We start from the raw sequence: 23,269 nt of genomic DNA, 5'->3' as shown, positions 1-23,269 counted from the left end.
CGCTACTTCCTCACTTCATTGTATTGGTCTCACCAGAGGTGGGTGCGTTATTGGATATCGGGTATTCCGGTACAGCTCCTTCGGTCCGGTGCCACACCTCGGCATATCCGGTACCGTACCCAAAACTATTGAAGCGCGCCAGAAAAATCTAGTCCGCACCTCAAAAAATAAAACAAAATACAAGTCAATAAATAATACATCAGAGCTCTCTCTCTCTCTCTCTCTCTCTCTCTCTCTCTCTCTCTCTCTCTCTCTCTATATATATATATATATATATATATATATATATATATATATATATATATATATATATATATATATATATATATATATATATATATATATGACTGGAAGTCATTGTAACTTATTATTATTATTATTATTATTATTATGAGAGAGAGAGAGAGAGAGAGAGAGAGAGAGAGAGAAAAAAAAAGCATGCTTAGACTTGAATGAGTGACGTCACTCATGTGGCGGGAAAATATACCTGGTAGCATAAACCGCCAGAAACGGTGGAAAGTAATGCTACGGAGTGCGGACTGTCGTCTTTATTCATATTTTTCCTTGAAAATCTCAGGTGCGGTAATACGGATTCAAAATTTCGCTTTTCTGCACCTGTCTCAGGTGCGGAGGTACGGACTTAAAATTTCATCTTTCCCCACATGTCTCAGGTGCGGAGGTGTCGCCTTTCCGTACCTGTTACTTCCGCACTTTTGAAAATTTTTCAGCACTTCGGACCTCTGCACCTCGTTTGGTGGTCCGCAGGTACGGAGTGGAGCTCCGGACCGAGGTACGGAAATGCCCAGCTCTGGGTCTCATCATCGGAAGTCAGCACCCTCATTATATACATCAGATAGGTCATCTTCATCTCTGCCTTCATGTTTCTTCGTTCCTTTTTCCTTTCTTCTGTTTTTTTTTTTTTCCCCACTTACCTGTACACCTCCTCGTACTTGCACTCATGTTTATCCTTCATATTCCTCCGGGAACACAACAACACGAGGATCCATTATCAGGAGACTTTGCGAACCCACGAAACAACAAACTCTTGAAACGCTTCATAACAGTTACGAAGCATTACCGCGATGAAGCCTGTGATCCAAAGTCTTTGATATTATTTGAAGTGTTTGTATATTTAACCTTAAAATGCTGAATTCATAATTATTAATTTTCACATTACTTTGAACTTTCTTGTGGTCACTTGCTATCATAATTGCTTGAAGTTATGATTTTCTATTTTGCAAATATTCTTAGAACTTTGGTAAGGAATCGGTTGATGAAGAATAGTGTCAGTTCTTTTGAACCATATTTACATTTTCTTTGTTACTTCGCACTGAAGAATGTTTCCGTAGTGATGGTCGATGATCGTGAATGAACAGTAACGGATGGTTACACTAAGAAACAGGTGAGGACTTGGATCCTTAGTGAAGAGGTGACATGAGCTGCGGTGGGTGGCTGAGGGTCTGATACAAGAGCTTTCTGTGACACTTTGTCTCACATACCCTAGCATTTAATGACACAGGGGAAATAGAGATGTTAGACTATTTATTTAAGCCAATTATTTACATTAGTTAATACTTCGTCAAGGTCATGATGCATAGACCTTTCTTTCAGATAAAATGAGAGTTGTATCATCAGCATAAATTGTGAAGCTACATTTGGAGCTAGAATAAACGACGTCATTAATGTGACTTATGAATAGAATTAGCCCGAGAACAGCTGCTTGTGGAACACCTCTGGATATGTCTTTAGTATAAGAAAAGGTTTTATTGCAACAAAAATTTTATTGTGAAGGTAATTAGTAGCTAGATAATTATAATGTAACACCTCTTCTTCCGATATTGGCTAGTTTATGTAAAACAATATCATGATCTAATGAATCGAAAGCTTTAGATAAATCAAGAAAAATCCCTGCAACAGGGGATATATTGCCTAAAAATTGTTGGACCTTTGAAACAAACTGAAGTATCTCCGTTTCGGTCGAATGATTTGTTCTGAATCCGTGTTGGTATCTCAAATCATCTAATTATTTTTTAAGTATGTATGTGACTAAACGATGTTTATTTCCTCTAGTACTTTACTATTTCCTAGGAGAATGGAGATGGGTCTGTAATTTTGTACATGTACATCTACTTTATTTCCTTTATTGTATATAAAAAAAAAATTATTTGTTTCAATTTATTCTGAAAACATCAGTTTTTAGGGACAAATTAAAAATAACAATGGTACTGATATTATGAAGGCTGTATGTTAAGACCAAAGGTGACATTTCATCATTTTCTGCCGAGGAAGATATTTACATCTGTATAAGATTTTCAACCTTATTTAGTACGATCGGACATAAGAATAAGAAGTTTGGTTCTGTTGGTAAATAATATTTAAGGTTAGTTTCTGTATTTACGATTGAAGTGATTGCCATATATAAGAAAATGATCGTTGAAGGTATCGCATAATGTATGTTGTCACATTTGGCATCTAATTCGAAACGATTATTAGAATTTGGATTAGGTATTATGTGTGTGTGTGTGTGTGTGTGTGTGTGTGTGTGTCAGTCAGTCAGTCAGTCAGTCAGTCAGTCAGTCAGTCAGTCAGTAAGTAAGTAAGTAATAGTTTATTACTAGCAAAAAATATATAAACACAAGTTGAGAATTTCAGTCTTAATATAATGTAGCCACGGTCCATCGAGCTACTCTCCCTGATAAACATATTGTTAACTATTAAAGGTTTAGTTGAACACAATTGATAGATATAATGAAATAGTAAAAATGGCAACAGTATATATATATATATATATATATATATATATATATATATATATATATATATATATATATATATATATATATATATATATATATATATATATGATCTTCGTAATATCTTAGGTGTGATTATTGACCGTAACGAAAACGACATGTACACAATTGTTGTAAAAAGTGGTATTTTAAAAGCAAAGTATTCCTGTATTCAGGTTGATGTATTTTCCCAGCGTCTGCTACAAGAGTCTAATGTTAATTGCACTCAAACTGTCGGATTACGTCAGGCTGTAATTCAAAAGTCCAGTAATGGTGGGCAAGGGTTTCTTAGGTGTAATTGTGCTGGATTTCGGCGATGTGAAACAAACAGATGTAAATGTTTCAAAAGTAAGATCAGTTGCTGCAGTCGTTGCATTAATAGTCTAGTCTATAGAAGTAAATAAATAGTTCACACAAAGGACTTTTTAGATTATTTTTTATAATGATTTTATGGATGAGAATGTTTAAAAAGTAAGGCAATTTATTGTCAGTAGTCTAGTATGCAAATATAAATAGTTGACCAGATATCATTTTAAATACAATTGATGATTTAAATAAAGTTCACCAACATTACGAATTACGTAATTTTCATTCTTAGTTCTTATGATTTTATATTATTCCAACATATTTTATCATTTAAATGAAAGTGCATTATTGACATATCATGTAATAAACCTTATGAAGAATGTTACATGATTTTTTTTCTTAATTCCTTATTATCTTATTATCTTATACTCGTAGTTTCCTGCAGATATATTTTATCATTTAGATGTCAATGCATTACTGATATACCATACAAACTGCTCTATGGGTCTTATATTTTATATTAAATACATTTTTAGAGATTTCGCGGAATAACTGGAATTGGAAACCAGTGAGTTCACGGAATCCTTACAAAATTTTGAGATTTCATGTATTTGCTGATGGTCACAGCGATTACATGAAATCCCTGATTATTTCAATGTTTATGTGTAATCCTTAATTTCACATGTTCCTTGTAATATATATATATATATATATATATATATATATATATATATATATATATATATATATATATATATATATATATATATATATATATATATATTTGTCATTTAACTTAAATTTTATCTCTTTTATAGTTAAGCCTGATGATGCCGAAAGACTCGGTGAAACGTTGTTAAGAAATAAACTTTGGTCCTCCGTCGTGGATGCCTTTACGTGTCCTTACCCTGTGATACCTCAAGACTCCTGCTCCTGCCCTATGTATAATAAGTTATATCAACAAGTTGGTGAAGTGGCAATGGGGTCTCCTCTTGGCCCTACCTTGACAAATTGCTTCCTGTGTTATAATGAAACTATTTGGCGTAAAAACTGCCCAAAGGAATTCAAGCCTTTTGTCTATGAAAGATATATAGATGACCATTTTTATACAAATAAAGAAGAATCACGCATGAAAATTTTTCAGGACTTTTTAAAGTTACAACATAAGATTATTAACTTTACCGTGGAATTAAAGGAAAATAGTTGCCATCCCTTATTGGATATGTTTATAAAATGAAGTAAACATGGTCTAATCACTGATTTATATAGAAAAAAATTTACAGGTTTAGGACTTAATTATACAGCCTTGGTTTCCAACATTTATAGAATCAACTCAGTTAAAACTTTACTGTATAAGGCCTTTTGTATATGTAGCTCCTGTATTAACTTTGATAAAGAGACCAATTGGTTAAAAAAATATTTCACATCCAGTGGAGTTCCACTACAATTATCTAAAAAAAACATTTAAAACAGTTTTTGTGGAATACGTTTAGCAACTGAGACAAGATAACTGATAATAGACCAATTAATCACCTCAAATTACCTTTCCAGGGTGATATCAGCTATCATGTTAGAAAAGAATTAACTACTTTGTTACACAAACTTCGTCCAGACTTAACTTTTAGATTTATTTTTGTTAACGCAAAATCAATTGGGTATTTGTTTAGATATAAGGATAGGCCACCTGATTCCTTGTGCTCAAACATAGTATATAGTTTACGTTCTTTTTTTTTTATGGTGGAGGGAACCAACCAATGCCAACAAAATATTAAAAAGAAAAAGGCCCACTTGAAAGTGCTGGTTCCCTTAAAGAGTTGACAGAATAAGCCCAAATTATGGAACAAATGTCTTGAAACCTCTCTCTTAAAAGAAGTCAAGTCGTAAGAAGGGAGGCTGTTGTGACTTGAAAATCGAGAAGAAATGAAATACGTAAAAAAGAAGATAGCAATAATGAAGAGATGAAGAAGGAGAAGAATAAATGAAAGAAGATGAGATACACGAAAGCAGGCACCAAGATTATAAGACGCTATCACTAATCTGATCGATAAGAGAATGTGACCACCGAGAACAGCAAGAAGCGGTGAGTCATGACAAGACAAACAGAGCCGAAGAAGCTTCTGGAACCTTCTCCCCATATCTGGGGATATAAGAGGGCGGCAGAAGCAAATGATATGGACAAGGTGGACAGCGACAAGCTATGGGGAAGGCATTGTTCCTGATATAAATTGATATTACTGAAGATACTGGAAATAAACATTGTAGAACCAGAAGTTGGTGGGGGAAACGAGAAGTCAAGTAACGCGTGTATATTACGAGGTGTACGAGACAGAGAGGCAGAGAGAGAATCCAAGAGAGCCGAGAGAGCGAGAGACGACAGCGAGACAGAGCTGTCAGACCAAAGAAGGATCCATACAGCAAGCATCAATTTATATTTGCATTACCCCTTTTCATGCAACAATCTAGGTTTTCTCTGATTTTAAGTGATAATTTATACACCATATTCCATTATTCATGCTTATCTACAAAGATGATCTCATTATAACACATTTTCTCCCACTTGAATATACTTCATTTTGCTGTCAGCTTCAGCCATTAATATAATTTTGATCTGTTTCATGTATGTTAAATTTAACCTGTGATCACTACAAGAATCTCTAACGTTATCTAGAGTTTTGACCGCAAATGTTCTTATCAAAATACTCTTCCAAAATCCTGATCATTCTTCTCAGTAATTATCGCCGAATTTACTGTAAATATCGTGGAGTGTGGGCCAATTAAGCTGTACGTTCTTCTAATGCCTCGCTCTCAACTACTCTAGAACTAATATAGACACTTCTCGCTGTTAAATCCCAGTGCTTACGGCGATTTTAAAGACATCTTTCACCTCATCTCGTGAAAACCTACTACTCTCTTTACGTAACCAATAAGCATTCTTTCTCACTTATCAGTGTTCTTTGCAAAAAGAAAGATCGACATGTTATCACTCTCAATACAACCATCATGTTTTGTATCTTTCGTGAAATATGATAATGATTTCATTAACATTTTGCTATCTTTCTACATGCATTTTTTGTTCCATTTGCTTAAATTCTTCACCATTACTCTACGACTTTCTATATTATCTATTAAACACAATAGAGACTGTAGTGGTTACTTAAACTACCTCCCCATCAACTCATATTAGTCACAGAAATAATTTCGTGAGTCAGGGTCCAGCCAATATTCCTTCAGTCACATGATGGTGTGGCACTGCTCCAACAGTGTTACCTGACTCTAACCTTCCTTGTACTTTACAGTGACACCCATATCCTAATTTTCTTTCTTACTTTTCGTAATACATGGCTCATAGTTTTCTTGGTGCATGATTGAAAATTTTCTTCTCCTTCCACCTCTAATCATTTGCTTGTACCTCTGGTCATCTTAACAACTGAGTTTATTTATGGCTTATCAAGACATAACATCACACCTACGCTTCCCCGTCTATCCCAGGTTTCTCCACAACGCTTATTAACCCATATAATTCCCATATTTCTTCCTTCAATTTACTCACCAAAATTGCCACTATTGCCTATGTACATTAAATTTCAAATACCCTAAATTTCTTTCTGCATTAAAATAGTTACCTCAGCTGTTGTATGACCGCTGTTTCTACTTTTATGCCATCTTCTGATCTTTACTCAAGATGACTCACGCTTGTTTCACCCTCCCGAAGTTTCAACATTTTTTTCCATTTGCTTGCTTTATATCACAAATACCTCATATACATTGTTCCTTTTTCTCTCTATAAATATGTTCATCATGTTTACCAACATTTCTGCATCATGAAAACCTCTCCTTCACGAATCTAAAAATTGTTTTTTTTTCAACAAGATGAATTGCGCAAAGCAATCCTTCCCTTGCAGTCTTCCTCTACATAATTCTCTGACTCCTATGTTCCTTACTATGACTCAACCTAATGTATCACTACCGTTTACAAGCCGACAACATTCTCATTCTATTACCAGTTATGATGACAGTGCTATGAGTTGCTACACCTGTGTTTGATATGTGTGTTTCCTTGTGTGTTTCTACTTCCCTTTGCTTGTATGTCACTGGTGAAACAAAAAAAAGAACCCATAGTTCCTTTATCACAATAGCAATATAATCATCAAATACATTTCAGGCGCTTTTTATTAAGAGCAGGATGGTTAAGCAGTAAAGTAAGGTAACTGAATTTTATAGCAGTACTAGCCCCTTATTACAACAACTTGGGAGCAACACAGACGCAGAACGAGTAACTTAACTAAATAACTTTGAAAAATATTCTGTTGTGAGCAAGATTTCTCACCACTATTTCAGAATACCATCAAAATTTACAGATGACTCGAAAATACCTAATTTCAACATTCATTGCAACAATTCAGTACACTCATATAACATATTCCACACAATAATTTTCATGATTTAACTTTTGCAAAACTAATCCGGAAACATCTTTCTTATCAAGTTATGCAATATTTATCTTTGCAACACTATCAGTTGCAAAAAATATCCCACCGCTGCCACAAGTTGTCATGCCTGCAAGTTGCACGATCTTGTTGCGTCCCCAATCTTCAAGACTGAGATTTTTATAAACTTTACTTATTATATTACTAACAGATATTTACACCTTGCGATCCTCCAACAACAACGAAAACCACGAAAATTTTATAACTCTCTCTTCACTCAAATTCACCCTCAAATACCTCTGTTCTGTTACTTTATATCTTGAACTCAAATCACATCACACAATTAAGCTAAATGATAATTAAAGATTACATCACAATTTTCACGTTATGAAACTCAAAATCACACAGTTTAAACTCAATGATAAGATGCATCCTACATACTTCCTACAATTAATCTTCCAATAACAACACCACACTACACAACCTACACAGAACCATTTTCCCTTTATCTAAAACATTTTCTCTGACTGGCTTCACTTACTGGTCTTGAGATAGGTGATGCGCCGATTTTGACCCTTCTTTGGTTTGACGGATATGTCTATTTTGCGTCCTCACATGACTGTTAACTTGGCTGCTGGTCTTTATCTCATCCTAGGATGTATGTAGAGGCTGTTAGTTTGGAATGTCTAGCTGCCGGAAGCAAGGAAGTCCTAGATATATAATATCATAACAAAATCTTCAAGGATACATCCAAATATTTTTCGTGAACCGTTATACTTCTACCACATTTTCACAATAAGTGTGTCATGTATTCGTGTATCGTGTTTCTACTGCCTACATCTCAGCTCTACAACAACAAGTAATTGCGGCTTCAAATATCTTAATTTCCAAAACGACCGAAGCTAACAGATATACACTTTCTAACCTCTTCAGTTTTCCTTCGTCTCAGCTTACTGATATGTTTCTGATATCCACATTCTCATCTGACCTATTTGACCTTCACCCCATGAGACCTCAAAATCTTACGTCTTGTATACTCATCAACTCTATATATACATTTTCTCATAACATTCCTCAACATCTTTTTCATTTTAATAAAGATATCATTTAGCAAACACATATCGCAGGGTAACTCAACATTTATACATCTAATCAACATCCTGTGACATACAAAAATTTTCTTTTTATTTATGCTTGCAATTTTGTTTTGTATATTTGTGGCTTCGATATTTTTCTTTCTTGTTCCTTTTATCAACATTTTCCCTTTTCTTTGTGGCTTTAATATTTTCTTTTATATTCTATTTCATTATGATTATTACTATCAACATCGTTCTTCTTCTTTTCTTCTTTTTATTATTATTATTATTATTATTATTATTATTATTATTATTATTATTATTATTATTATTATTATTATCATTATTGTTATTATTATTATTGTGATTATTATTATTATTATCCTTATTGTTAATGTTATTATTATTATTATTATTATCATTATTATTATTATTGTTGTTGTTGTTGTTGTTGTTGTTATTATTGTCATTATTTACTTGTAGCTCAATATGTTTTTCTTTGCGACTGAATATTTTTATTTGTCTTCCTATTCTTTTTTTATAATTGCATTTACTTTTTTTTTTTTTGTGGGGACCACTTCTTCATGATTATAATCACTGTGTTTGTATGCGCTCAAAAACTCTTCCACATCTGGGTACTTGTCGAAAAGAACATCTGAGGCGTCCCCCATTGTTCTGAATCGATTCATCTCGACAGAAATTGGAAATTTATTCTTATATATATATATATATATATATATATATATATATATATATATATATATATATATATATATATATATATATATATATATATATATATATATATATATATATATATATATATATATATATATATATATATATATATATATATATATATATATAATGTGTGTGTGTGTGTGTGTGTGTGCGCGCATGTGTGTGTGTGTGTGTGTGTATGTGTAATTCACTGTTTGATCTGCTGCAGTATCTGACGAGACAGCCAGACGTTACCCTACGGAACGAGCTCAGAGCTCATTATTTCCGATCTTCGGATAGGCCTGAGACCAGGCACACACCACACACCGGGACAACAAGGTAACAACTCCTCGATTTACATCCCGTACCTACTCACTGCTAGGTGAACAGGGGCTACACGTGAAAGGAGACACACCCAAATATCTCCACCCGGCCGGGGAATCGAACCCCGGTCATCTGGCTTGTGAAGCCAGCGCTCTAACCACTGAGCTACCGGGCCGTGTGTGTGTGTGTGTGTGTGTGTGTGTGTGTGTGTGTGTGTGTGTGTGTGTGTGTGTGTATAAATAAAAGAAAAAAGGTTCGTTTATCATATAATCACACGCAGGAAAAAAATACGAATATAGAAAAAAAGCTTTTCTCGTCTTACTTTCCCTCTTAATCATTCTGTGTCCGGTCTACAACACGTTACTCACCTGAAAACGCTCACGTAGTTCCGCCAGGGACGCGGAGCTCCTCATTATTCTGGTGAAGGAAACACTTAAAGACTATAGAATACAACATTTGTATTCTGTAGTCTTCTCTCAAGCATAGCAACAACATACGGGCAACTTGATTGTGTTTACATTCCTTGGTATGAAAAGGCTCTAGAATATAACTATGACTCATACCATAGACTTTATAAGTTCATGGGTACATGCACATTGCTAGTGGTGTTATACTTACAAAATTTCATGAGAATAGGTAAAAAAAAAATAAGTCAAGATCCTTTTTCTTTGTTTGAGACTTTGCCCGCCTGACATTTATACAGGGTTGACACCCGTCAAGAATACGGAGTCTATGGCTGATACTACTATTACATTAAGAAAACTGTCCTGAAATTGATTAGCAACTATGGGATGGGCTGCGTTTTGTAAGGAAATAAATCATACATAAACAGTATAAGTATTTAATGTAGTAACAGAATCTTAAGTTTAAGTATTTTAATTAAAAAAAAATAATGTTCATTAAACATAAGAGTCATTAATTGTCATTGGCTTAGATTTGGAGTAACTGACAGAATTTTCTATAACATTTTTTATTACTTTGTTGTTTCTAGGTTTATGAGTAAATGAAAGCTGGAGGTGTTGAATTTCCCAGGTAGGATCGTGAACCCTCACTACATCATAGCGGCAGGAGAGACGTCTCCCTTTAACACCCTTCCCTTTTTTGTATCTAGTATTATGAGTATATGAAAGCTATAGGTGTTGACGTTACCAGGTACGGTCTTGAACCCACACTATTTCATAACAGGAAGAGCGACGTCTCCCATTCACCACCTTTCCCCCAGTGAAAGGATTGATAGCACTATACATTATCTTGAAGCCGAAACAGTCCATCAATTGAAAGTATTTCCAGAATATTTTGTGACTTTTTCCAATTTCTGAAAGACAGTTTTAAGTGCTATATAAGTGCAATGAACTGTAGAAAAGCAATATGATACATAAATATTGATGAAACAATAAATCTCTTAATCTCATCCTACAATTTCCTAAATATGTAGAATAACAGGGCTTTTTGTACGGTTATAAAGAAAATAGTATTATACTACCTGTAATTACAACGTAGTATTATGAGAACATTACCTGTACTTTTTCCCCCAATATGCACCTCCATTGCTATGAGTTTTACATTTTTAAGGAGATTAGGTGTGCGCTCCAGAACATCTTTAAAGAAGAGTTCACTTCCCTCTACATCAATCTTTAGGATATTAATGATGCTGTTGGGTTGACCAAGCTCGGTAAGGATGTTGCAGTAACGGTTCGTCTGCAGAAAACACAGTTCATTATGTTCTGCTTGAATCATTTTAACAATCAAATCCCAGTCCAGAGAAACAAACAAGTCATATTAGTTCCAAATCATCTTTTAATGATGCTACTAAGCAGACACAAAATCATTATAACGTATAGTAACCACTAAAGACCATAGATAGCAAAAAGCAATCTTCTCCGTTGGACTCTTCCGATCACAGTCTCATATCTGTATCTTGTCCCTTTTCTCCAGTCTCTCCTCAAGATCCCCCAAAGCTGAGGTGACCCTGGTATTTCGTCACTGCATATTTTGGGAGACCTGAGGAGCATCATGCTGATTTTCCTTACAATGATTAATGTTTCCATTTCAGCAACCCATCTCTGTGTGCTGAGCACACAACAGAGGTGAGAATGCTTGGCAACGAGGTGTACATTGCCTAATCTTTCTTTCAACCTAAACCTACCAAGCCTTGGTTTAACACAACTTTTCTTAGACTACACATGGTAGTGAGGTTGCCTACAAAAAGTACGTGAGCCACCCATCAGCTGAACCTCATGCTCTTTATATTTCTTCCCATAATCATGCCAAATCTTTTCTTCAGTTTGCCAAACACTTCTTCATTAATAGAAAATGTCAAAATCTTCCAAATTTCAACTCACCTGAAGAATTTCGGTATCTGTCCAAAAACATGTTCAATAACTTTATTTCTTCATCTTCATCTGTTTCATTCTAATGGCACATGTTTTTCATGCCCTATATTGCCTCAACCTTTTAAAGGCTTATGGACCTGATAAGATCCCCCTTATAGTTCTCAAAACTGTGCCTTTCATGATTGTACCTTGCCTGGCCAAACATTTTCAACTCTGTCTATCGACTTCTACCTTTCCTTCTTTCCGGAAGTTTTTCCTACATTCAGTTTGTTCCTAAAAAGGGTGACCACTCTCCTCAAACTGCCGCCCTATAGTTTCAATCTCTTTTTATTATTCAAGTTTTTTTTTTTTTCTATCTATCTTCAATAGGAAGATTCTTAAACATCTGTCAAGGTCGTTTTACTGATGATCTGGTTTTCCTTACTGAATTTTGGTCATTTTCCATTGGAGACTTTCCTAAACTTTTTCTGTTCCTTTAAATATATGAAAAGCTTTAGATAGAGTCTGCCACCAAATTTTGATCTCCAAACTACCCTACAGCAGTTTCTATCCTTCTCTCAGCAATTTTATCTCAAGTTTCCTCTCTGACCGTTCTATTACTCTTTGGTAGAATGCCACTGTTTTTCTCCTAAATCTAATTAAAGTGGCGTTCCTCAGGGTTCTGTCCTGTCACCCACTCTCTTCCTATTATTCATCAATGATGTTCTAAACCAGAGGTCTTCAACTCGTGGCCCGTGGGCCTCATGCGGCCCTCTGAGCGGCTTTATGCATCCCTCTATCTCCAAGAAGACATAAAATAAAAGGAAAAGCAATCGCCGAATTTCAAATGAAAAAAATAAAAAACAGCTTCAATTCCAGATTGTCAAAGTCTTTAAGACAACATCAGGAGAGGACTGCCAGAGTTTACGTTGCCTGCGTGTGGCAGCGATGCGAGCGCTGCCATAATTATCTTACTATTCCCATCTTTCTGTATACATATGCATCATTTATTCATATGTATTATATATGCCATAAATATGTCTAACAATCAATTAATCATGTAGGGCATACGCCGGGGGTCGCGTCACCTCGCCTATCCTATGGCGCCACTCCAGACGGTCGAGCCTCGCGAGTCTCCATGCAGGCTTCCTTCTCATGCCAAGTAACTCCCAGCAAGATGCATTGTCTTGCCGCAGCGATGAGTTCTGTGGACGTACCCTTGACCTCCTCCATGCTATGCTATCCCTTTTGGAGACAACCGGATATGCAGGATTGGCTTCCGGTTAGCGTGCCACATGCCCATATAGTCACAGTTGGCGTTAACGGACTATGCTAGTAATCGACTTTGAATATATATATATATATATATATATATATATATATATATATATATATATAGATAGATATATATATATATATATATATATATATATATATATATATATATATATATATATATATATATATATATATATATATATATATATATATATATATATATATATATATATATATATATATATATATATATATATATATATATATATATATATATATATATATATATATATATATATATATATATATATATATATATATATATATATATATATGTATGAGTGTATAAATGGGCAGGAGATGCTCTTTTAAACATGTTTCATTAAAAGTTATACTTAACTCAGCGTTAGCTATTTTCTTTAATAAACTCTCTTTCTGTCTAAGGACTGTCTTATTCTCTTTAGTGAGTATGTTGGTGATTTTCCCGTAGGATATCATCTTCGTCAGATCGCGATTTCGGGTCCTAGACCCTTCTTCAGCGGCTATGGAGGTAGTAGTCACCTCAGAGGTTGAGGTGACTATGGCAGCACTATAACGCGTGCTATATTGTTATGGTTGGCTGGCGGCTGAGCACGGTCAGCTTGGCCTCTGATTGGCTGTGCGCAAATGTGTTCTCCCATCGCTTCATACTTTGCAGCACTTGCATGTCTAAGTTTTGTATGTTGAGGTTTGGCTACAAATCTTTAATGTAAAGGGCTTCTATGATGGGGAGGCGTCTATTGTCTTTGCAGCTCGTGATTACTTCTGTGTTTTCTTCTATGTATTGTCTTGTTAGTGAGGTCTTGTGTACTTGTTTTAAGTGGTTCTTCGGCGCGCCAAATGTGAGGTGGTAGCTGAGTCTTCTGCTCAATCGCATCGTCACCATGCCGATATAGGTTGATTGAAGGGCTGCACTGTTCCCTTGGGTGCAAGTGAACCTGTATACAACATGATGTTGCTGCGTTTTTCCTTCTTCTTCTGGTGGGCTGTTTCGAAGTAGGAGGTGGCTGGTTTTCATACTCTTGTAATAGATGGTGAGAATTTATATATATATATATATATATATATATATATATATATATATATATATATATATATATATATATATATATATATATATATATATATATATATATATATATATATATATATATATATATATATATATATATATATATATATATATATATATATATATATATTACGGTCACGGCTACGGTTAACTGCTACAGCTCACTAGGGAGAGTGGTATCCTGGCGAGGTCGCCAACTTTCTGTTACGTACGCCACTCTCGCTGTGACTATCTGCTGCTGCTCACTGAGGAGCGTGTTGGTCTGGCACGATCGCCAGTTTGTTACGGTACAGTACAGTGGGGAATGTAACACTCCACCGGGCCCCCACTACTATAAATCACAGCAGCCGTAACACTCAGGTTCTTTAAAGGTCGCCAACAGTGTATAACTTCCCCCACTGTAAGGGAATCTCCTTAGCAACTCCTTCTCCTGTACCCAACCAAGTAGAATTTATAAATGGTAGATGTTATGTGTAACAGGGCGAGGCCTTAATACCCCCTAGAGAAACCGCCCACAAGGACAATTCCACCCACTTCTCTATGAAGTATTAATGCCTCTCCACACGCCTTGCCCACAGACTGTGATAAATCACAGACTGGGACAACACGCGCAGTATATTACTATACTATCCTACTACGACAAGTGCTTCCTAACACCTGTCAGACTGACTCCCTAGCCTACGACTACTACAACATATGATGTGTACAGCACATCCGGTGGTGTACACACAAGCCCAGACACCACCTACGGGTGACAACAGCCATACAAGGAGTCCAGATACTCGTCACAGACAAGTCTGACGGACGAGAACTACGCACAACTGGCCGACAGCACGAAGCTTCTCAGCTTTCACTAGCGTGCGTGGCTACAACCACTACAATACTGTATACCACTGAAGCTATACCAAATATGATGGGGGCACACAGCCGCCCACCAAACACACTGGTGACTACAGCCACCACCAACAACAACAAGACGAGACAGAAACGTGTCTCCTCCGCACCGCCACCACGAGTGGACAAACGCAACACCCGAGAAGTGTAGCCAAACCAACTACGCTTCTCCTAGAACAACACGCCGCTGTTCTACAGCCACGGTCTACCCAGTAGCAAGCCAGCTACTTAAACAGGAGGGCACAACTCCCAGACCAATGACTACTGAGTACCTCTTAACACACAGTCCAGCACACGTGTCTCTTCCTGTGCCCAGAGCGCACGTGTTAAACTCAGCTGAAGACTGGCTGGTACCATAAACAGTATACTACTGATACTACACAAAAGATGATGGGGGCACACAGCCGCCCACCAAACCCCACTGGTGACCACGGCCACCACAACAATCAAGACGAGACACTAACGCGTCCTTCCGCGCCGCCACACCCGAGTGGACGAACACACGAGAAGTGCAGCCAAACTAACTACGCTTCCCCTAGAACAACAACCCGCTGTTCTACAGCCACGGTCTAACCAGTAGCAAGCCAGCTACTCAAAGGAGGGCACAACTCCCAGACCGATGACTAGTGAGCACCTAGAGAAGCCCAGCAACACGTCTCTTTTGTTAATGCGGAGTAATGTAATGTTCTACCGTATGATGTACTACGACCGTGGGTATTGTTCCACCCCACGGGACGCCGCATTCAGTCGCTCCCAACACAGCTTCGGGAACAGACTCATGTTCTGCTTGGCAATCCACTTGCCTTCTCTTTTTGACTGGTTATACTGTCCTGCACAGCCAGTCTAGTTCTACAGTCTACAGTCTACTGTCTACAGTCACACTCCAGTGTCTAGACTGTAATTCTACATCATCACGCTTACTACAAGCTTCATCTAGCCGCTACCGACTACAAGTCTCGCTCTGGCCGGCGGCTACTTCTCAAGCCTCCACGGCTACTCGCTACCAAGTCTACCAAGCTTCAATACGCTTTGTATCTTACAATAAACACAGGGAAAGGCCCCAGTGTTTCTCTTCAACCACACCAGAACATATTGATGGTGCCAGCGATACCAGGACATTGATGGTGCCAGCGGTGTGTGATGTCCACAGCCTGAGATCACCGCCACATGCAGCCTAGTGACGGCGTCCTTCCTGCTTCCCCCAGCCTACCGCCCTGCCAAGGATTTTCGTGGAGCTGAGGAACATCCATACATCTCTGCTACTTTATAAGTATCACCTGTCGTGAGTAAAACTTTATAACCACAGTGATTAATTTTCTATGAATATTTTTATGTACCAGTGAGTGGCGTTCCCGCGTAAAAAAGCGCGCCATGTTTGGTCCCCAGTGATGCCAGTGTCTGATTGGTCGCCTATGACATAAGAGCTTCCTGATTGGCTCTGGACAGACGCCATATTTATTATTGTGGTTGAGGTACCAAATATTTGTTTCTGTGCAAGTACACACACATTTTTTTCAGTGAGTACACATTTTATACATATTTTTTTTTTGTCTGTGCTATTACACTATTGTACACGTTTTGATGTGTTAGTGGTATATACTGTGATTATTTACGTGTGCATATATCATTTATTTATTTATTTATGTGATTTTCTTCAGACACGCAGTTTTCTTTGATTCAAATTTTAAGGGTAACTCCTATATTCATGTTTTCTTTTATTGTGCACTTATATAATAATTTACTTGTCAACTTTTTATAATTATTTCATTGCATTCTTATTTACAATTATATTAACTTTATTCGTTTTATTGTGTAAATTATCATTATTATATCTAAATATTTTGAAAAGTGTACTTAGTATAATTTCATATTTTATTTTCTCCTGATACACTTATGTTCTTGTGAAGTACTCTTGTAGTAATATTATTCATTTTCACAGAGTGAGTGCTTAGCAGACCTGTATGTTGAGAAGTTCTTATCTAACCTGTCTGTGACTCAAGTTATCGTCTGTTTACGTACAAATACACACACAGCACACCTGTACGTGGTCCAACACAATTTCTTTGGAGTGATAACTATATATATATATATTTTATGTATGTTTTACGTAGTGGTAAATCTTATTATCAACAAATTGTCACAATGTTTGACCCTGTTGCTACTACAACAACTACTACTACTACTACACTTCTACTACTACTACTGCTACTAATAATATCACTCCTGTGACTACATCTACTACACATGTCACACTACCTTTTACATCTGTAGCATAGCCAGCTATTAAACTTCTACAACATGACTCTTCCATTCAGAAATTCAGTGGGGGAAGATATTGACACATTCTCTTGCTCAATTTTTACAGTTGTGTGAGGTGTATCTCTTATATTATATCATGTTATATTATACTATGCTGTATATATTACATTGTGTTATATTATATTTTTATTTGCTGTCCCCAGATGACACATGGGGAGGGATTAATGTAATGTAGATAATATTTTCTTTTGACTGTAAATTTGCTTGATTTATCAGAAGACATATTCATGCTTCTCAGGCCTTAACACACAGGCGTGGCCCCTAGGGTATATCGTGTGTTTAATGGGGGTTCCATTTGCAGTCACATTTTTTTACATCCCATTTTACTTTTTTATTACTAAAATTTACACTAACATTTTCGCATTCACCCTTACATATTTTTTTTTTTTTTTTTTTTTGCTAGTGTCAATTATATTTATTCTACCTATGTATGTAACTTCAATATTAATGCAACATTCATTACATTTTGTTTTAGCACCACCTCTACTGTTATGCATTGTTATCTGCTCTATCCAAGTTGAATTAGCTACTCAACTTGTGGTATGTAGGTGATTTATGATATTTATAGTTGAGTGTTTGTTTGCTTGTTTTTTTGTTTACATTATCATCTTTTCATGCTTTTCACTTATGCTCAATTACATTATAGATATATATATATATATATATATATATATATATATATATATATATATATATATATATATATATATATATATATATTGCACAATTATTAGATGTATTATATGTAAGAAACAATACTTATGACATATACACTTTATTCACCATATGTAACACATTTTTACACATGTATGTAACATTGTTCCTTATGTTTCAGTGATTTTATTATACATGATCATGTACCATTTCTATGTCTTTATACAAATTTTATATATTATATTTCTTAGTCATTACCATAAATGTGTAAATTTTTGATCAATAATGCATCTTACTTTTGAAATTGCATCAAATTAATCTATTTAGCCATGTTATACTTACTATATCATATTATTACTATTCAATTGCAAACTAACTATATTTTCTTAATTGTTTTCACACTTATGTGATATTTATTTTGCTCAGTGCATTGTATGACATGTCTTATTATTATTATTGTTCTTTTTGAAGTGCTTATGTATTGACTAGAGTGCTCGGTGAGGACACCTTCGTTAGCGTGGTCGAGCAATATGATAGACACTACTTTGTTAACGCGGAGTAATGTAATGTTCTACCGTATGATGTACTACGACCGTGGGTATTGTTCCACCCCACGGGACGCCGCATTCAGTCGCTCCCAACACAGCTTCGGGAACAGACTCACGCTCCGCCTGGCAATCCGCTTGCCTTCTCTCTTTGACTGGTTATACTGTCCTGCACAACCAGTCTAGTTCTACAGTCTACTGTCTACAGTCTCACTCCAGTGTCTACATCATCACGCTTACTACAAGCTTCATCTAACCGCTACCGACTACAAGTCTCACTCTGGCCACCGGCTACTTCTCAAGCCTCCACGGCTACTCGCTACCAAGTCTATCCAAGCTTCAATACGCTTTGTATCTCGGGGCAATAAGTGACAGGAAAGGCCTACCAGTGTTTCTCTTCAACCACACCAGAACATATTGATGGTGCCAGCGATACCAGGACATTGATGGTGCCAGCGGTACCAGGATTATAAACCAGATATATATATATATATATATATATATATATATATATATATATATATATATATATATATATATATATATATATATATATATATATATATATATATATATATATATATATATATATATATATATATATATATATATATATATATATATATATATATATATATATATATATATATATATATATATATATATATATATATATATATATATATATATATATATATATATATATATATATATATATATATATATATATATATATATATATATATATATATATATATATATATATATATATATATATATATATATATATATATATATATATATATATATATATATATATATATATATATATATATATATATATATATATATATATAACCTGGTTTTGTTCAATGCCTCAAAACTCAATTTCTACAACTATCTACTCGACATAACCTTCCAGACAACTATCCTCTCTTCTTCAATAACACTCAACTTCCCCTCTCCTCTACATTAAACACACTCGGTCTATCCTTCACTAAAAATCTAAACTGGAAATTTCACATCTCTACTCTTGCTAAATCAGCTTCCAAGAAGTTAGGTGTCCTATGGCGTCTTCGTCCATTTTTCTCTCCCTCCCAGCTGCTTGCTCTGTACAAGGGCCTTATCCGCCCGTGTATGGAGTATGGCTCTCATGTCTGGGGGATCCACACACAGCTTTACTAAACAACACCGCCGCAATGTTGCATCTTTATCTGTCTTCTACCGCTGTTTTCATGCTGTCTGCTCTTCTGAACTTGCTAACTGCATGCCTTCCCCCCTCCTGCGGCCTCGCTGCACAAGACTCTCTACTTCTTCTCATCCCTATTCTGTCCATCTTCCTAATGCAAGAGTTAACCAGTATCTTCACTCCTTCATTCCCTACACTGGTAAACTCTGGAACTCTCTACCTGTGTCTGTATTTCCACCTGCCTATGACTTAAACTCTTTCAAAAGAGGAGTGTCAAGACACCTCTTACGTTAACTGGACCCTCCTTTTAGATTTTTTTGTTTTTTCTCTTTCTCCTACTTTCCTCTTAACAGGGCCTGGCAACCAGCGGGATTTTTTTTTTTCCAACACTTTGTTTTCCCTTGGCCAGTGCCCTTGTAATGTAAAAAAAAAAAAAAAAATATATATATATATATATATATATATATATATATATATATATATATATATATATATATATATATATATATATATATATATATATATATATATATATATATATATATATATATATATATATATATATATATATATATATATATATATATATATATATATATATATATATATATTATATATATATATATATATATATATATATATATATATATATATATATATATATATATATATATATATATATATATATATATATATATATATATATATATATATATATATATATGTGTACAGGGTGTCCCGCGAGTTAAGGTATATACGCAGGGATATGATAGTTCAAGTGGATCTGATTAAAAAATGCTCTATTAACATATGCTGTTTTTTGCTTTTAGTTAAAAATTGAAGGTGAAATTAGAGCGGTGACGTGTGTTGCGGGAACCGCTTGAGCAGAATGGAGGAGGAGGACCAGCAGTAGCAGCAGTAGCATTAGGATGCCGCCGTGTATCGCTGTAACCTGTAATATCAAGATAATGTGTACAATGCAAACACCCAAATACCTACAAAAACTATTCAAAGATAAGATTATTATTTTTGTTGGTTTACAAATTAAAAGAATGTAGCCTACATTAAACATAACACACCGTTATTTTATTAAACCGTTTTATTCGTACTTGGCAAATTACCACAGCTGGCCAGAGTCTCGTAGCGATGAGTTCCCGCGCTTGTAAATTAATGTCAAGGCTCATAAGCCTCCTGTCATGTGTTCCTGCGTCCTTTAATAAATTCAAGGCTCACAAGCCTCTTGTCATGAACGAAATTGAATAATGTTAGAAAACTTAAATAATGTCTTAATTGTGACATTTACAGGATGCGGGAACACATCATGACAAGAGGCTTGTGAGCCTTGAATATTATAGGACGCAGGAACTAAATCGTACTGACCCGTAGGGCTAGGCGTATAATCCGTGCGAAGTAATGAGATATGGCAATATCTCTCATTACTACTTCAAAGAAAACGGAATAATTGTTCTTTATTTATTTTAATGCATGACTTCGCTAAAAAAAATATAAGTGATGGACAAGACATGAAGATGACATAGGTAAATTAAATATAGTTAAGGTGCTGGTTATAAAAGTGAAAATGAGGCTAATAATTTACCAAATATTTACTATTATGTCCTCTCGAGATACCCAGTGTAATATAATGAGTAGGGAAAAGAAACGCTGATAAGGTTGTGATGCTGTGGTGTATATTTTGTTTGCACTGCGACAAATCCTCTTCACTGTGCCTTTAGATATACCAGCTGCATCTGCTGTCCTCTTCCTCGCTTGATTTATTGGTAAAAGTGATCTTTGCAAGCTTTATTTATTAATTCTGTAGACAAACTTCTTGGTTTGGCTGTACAACACACAGGCGAGGAAGTGTCAGTGTATCCTTCCATAGTGGCGACCAAATGAGAAGTGAGTCGATTTGCACCTGCGTGGTGACCTGACTCCTCCCCTTTCCCCGAGGGGAAATCCCGCCTCTGATCGACTGGCAACGTCATCCGTCCTGACATGCCACATCGTCATACATGTCCATGAAATACCTTCGTTTGACTTGGTATATAACACTTATTTGTATCACCTGAAATAATCAGAATATTCTTAGAACGCCGTTTGTTGATAATTCTGTGATTAAAGAACCATGAGTAGTATAGGCTTAATGTTTTGGTTGGAAATCTGGCAGAATGGTAAACAACACCTTACGGGTCAGTACAATTTAGTTTTACTATAACAGAATTGTTCTTTTACCAATATCCAAACGGCCAACGCTTCTTCCTCACTTCATTGTATCGGCCACATCATCGCAAGTCAGCACCCTCATTTTATACAACGGATAGGTGAATCATCTTCATCTCTCTTTTTTTCCTTTCTTCTGGTTTTTTTTTTTTCTCCACTTACCTGTACACCTCCTCCTACTTGCTCTCATGTCTATCCTTCATCTTATCTCGGGAAGACAACAACACGATGATCCATTATCAGAAAACTGTAAATCCACGAAGCAACTAACTCTTGAAACGCTTCATAACATTTTCGAAGCTTGTCGCGGTGAGGCCTATGATCCAAACTCTGATATTATTTGAAGTGTTCATATATTTCACCTTAAAATGCTGCTGAATTTATAATGACTATTTTTTGCATTAATCTGAACTTTCTTGTCATTTCCTGTCATAATTGCATGAATTTATGATTTTCTATTTTGCAAATATTATCAGAACTTTGGTAAGGAGACATTTGATGAAGGTTAGTGCTAGTTCCTCGTGACGGCTGCCAATTTGAGCCATATTTACATTTTCTTTGTTACTTCGCACTGAAGAATGTTTCCTTAATGATGTCCGATGGTCGTGAGTGAACAGTAACGGATGGTTACACTAAAGAACAGGTGAGTACTGGGAACCTCAGTGAAGAGGTGACATGAGGTGCGGTGGGTGCCTGAGGAGCTGAGACAAGAGCTTTCTGTTACACTTTGCCTCACATACCCTCAAGAAGAATTAGAGATGTGTGACTCTATTTATTTAAGTATCTTGTATTCCCCTCTTCTTAGCCCCTCATCAATTTTTACTAAGCAGTTTATACACAATTAAAAGCAAAGACAAATGTTTAGATATATCTGGCAAGAAAGAAGGTCGTTTTCCCATATCCTTTGCTATATGGTAATGGGTTTTACAGATCTTGGCAGTGCGGACAAAAGACGGAGGTGAGGGTGGGAGTAAGTGTCCAGTGTGTTATGATCAGTGTGTGTCAACTCTAAACATGCCACGAAGAATCTCAGGTAAGCATGAGGCTCAGCGTATTGTGTGTGGTCATCTCATGTGCCTTAGCTATGAATAATATTCACCTT

At 35.6% G+C, this 23,269-nt stretch overlaps 1 protein-coding gene across 1 annotated transcript in view; it reads left to right on the top strand.

Annotated features, from left to right (window-relative positions):
- The first annotated feature begins 22,790 nt into the window (after positions 1-22,790).
- LOC123515740 overlaps positions 22,791-23,269 on the top strand; it is a 27,066-nt gene continuing 26,587 nt past the window's right edge. The window contains exons 1-2 of the mRNA XM_045274595.1: positions 22,791-22,810; positions 23,098-23,137. Coding sequence (XP_045130530.1) covers positions 22,791-22,810; positions 23,098-23,137 — 60 coding nt within the window. The remainder of the gene's footprint in view (positions 22,811-23,097; positions 23,138-23,269) is intronic.

This window comes from Portunus trituberculatus, chromosome 39 (assembly GCF_017591435.1).
Source record: "Portunus trituberculatus isolate SZX2019 chromosome 39, ASM1759143v1, whole genome shotgun sequence".
In the NCBI taxonomy this organism is placed as follows: Eukaryota; Metazoa; Arthropoda; class Malacostraca; order Decapoda; family Portunidae; genus Portunus; species Portunus trituberculatus.
Note: the sequence above shows the minus strand (reverse complement) of the source record. Positions and strands in the feature narration are given on the sequence as shown.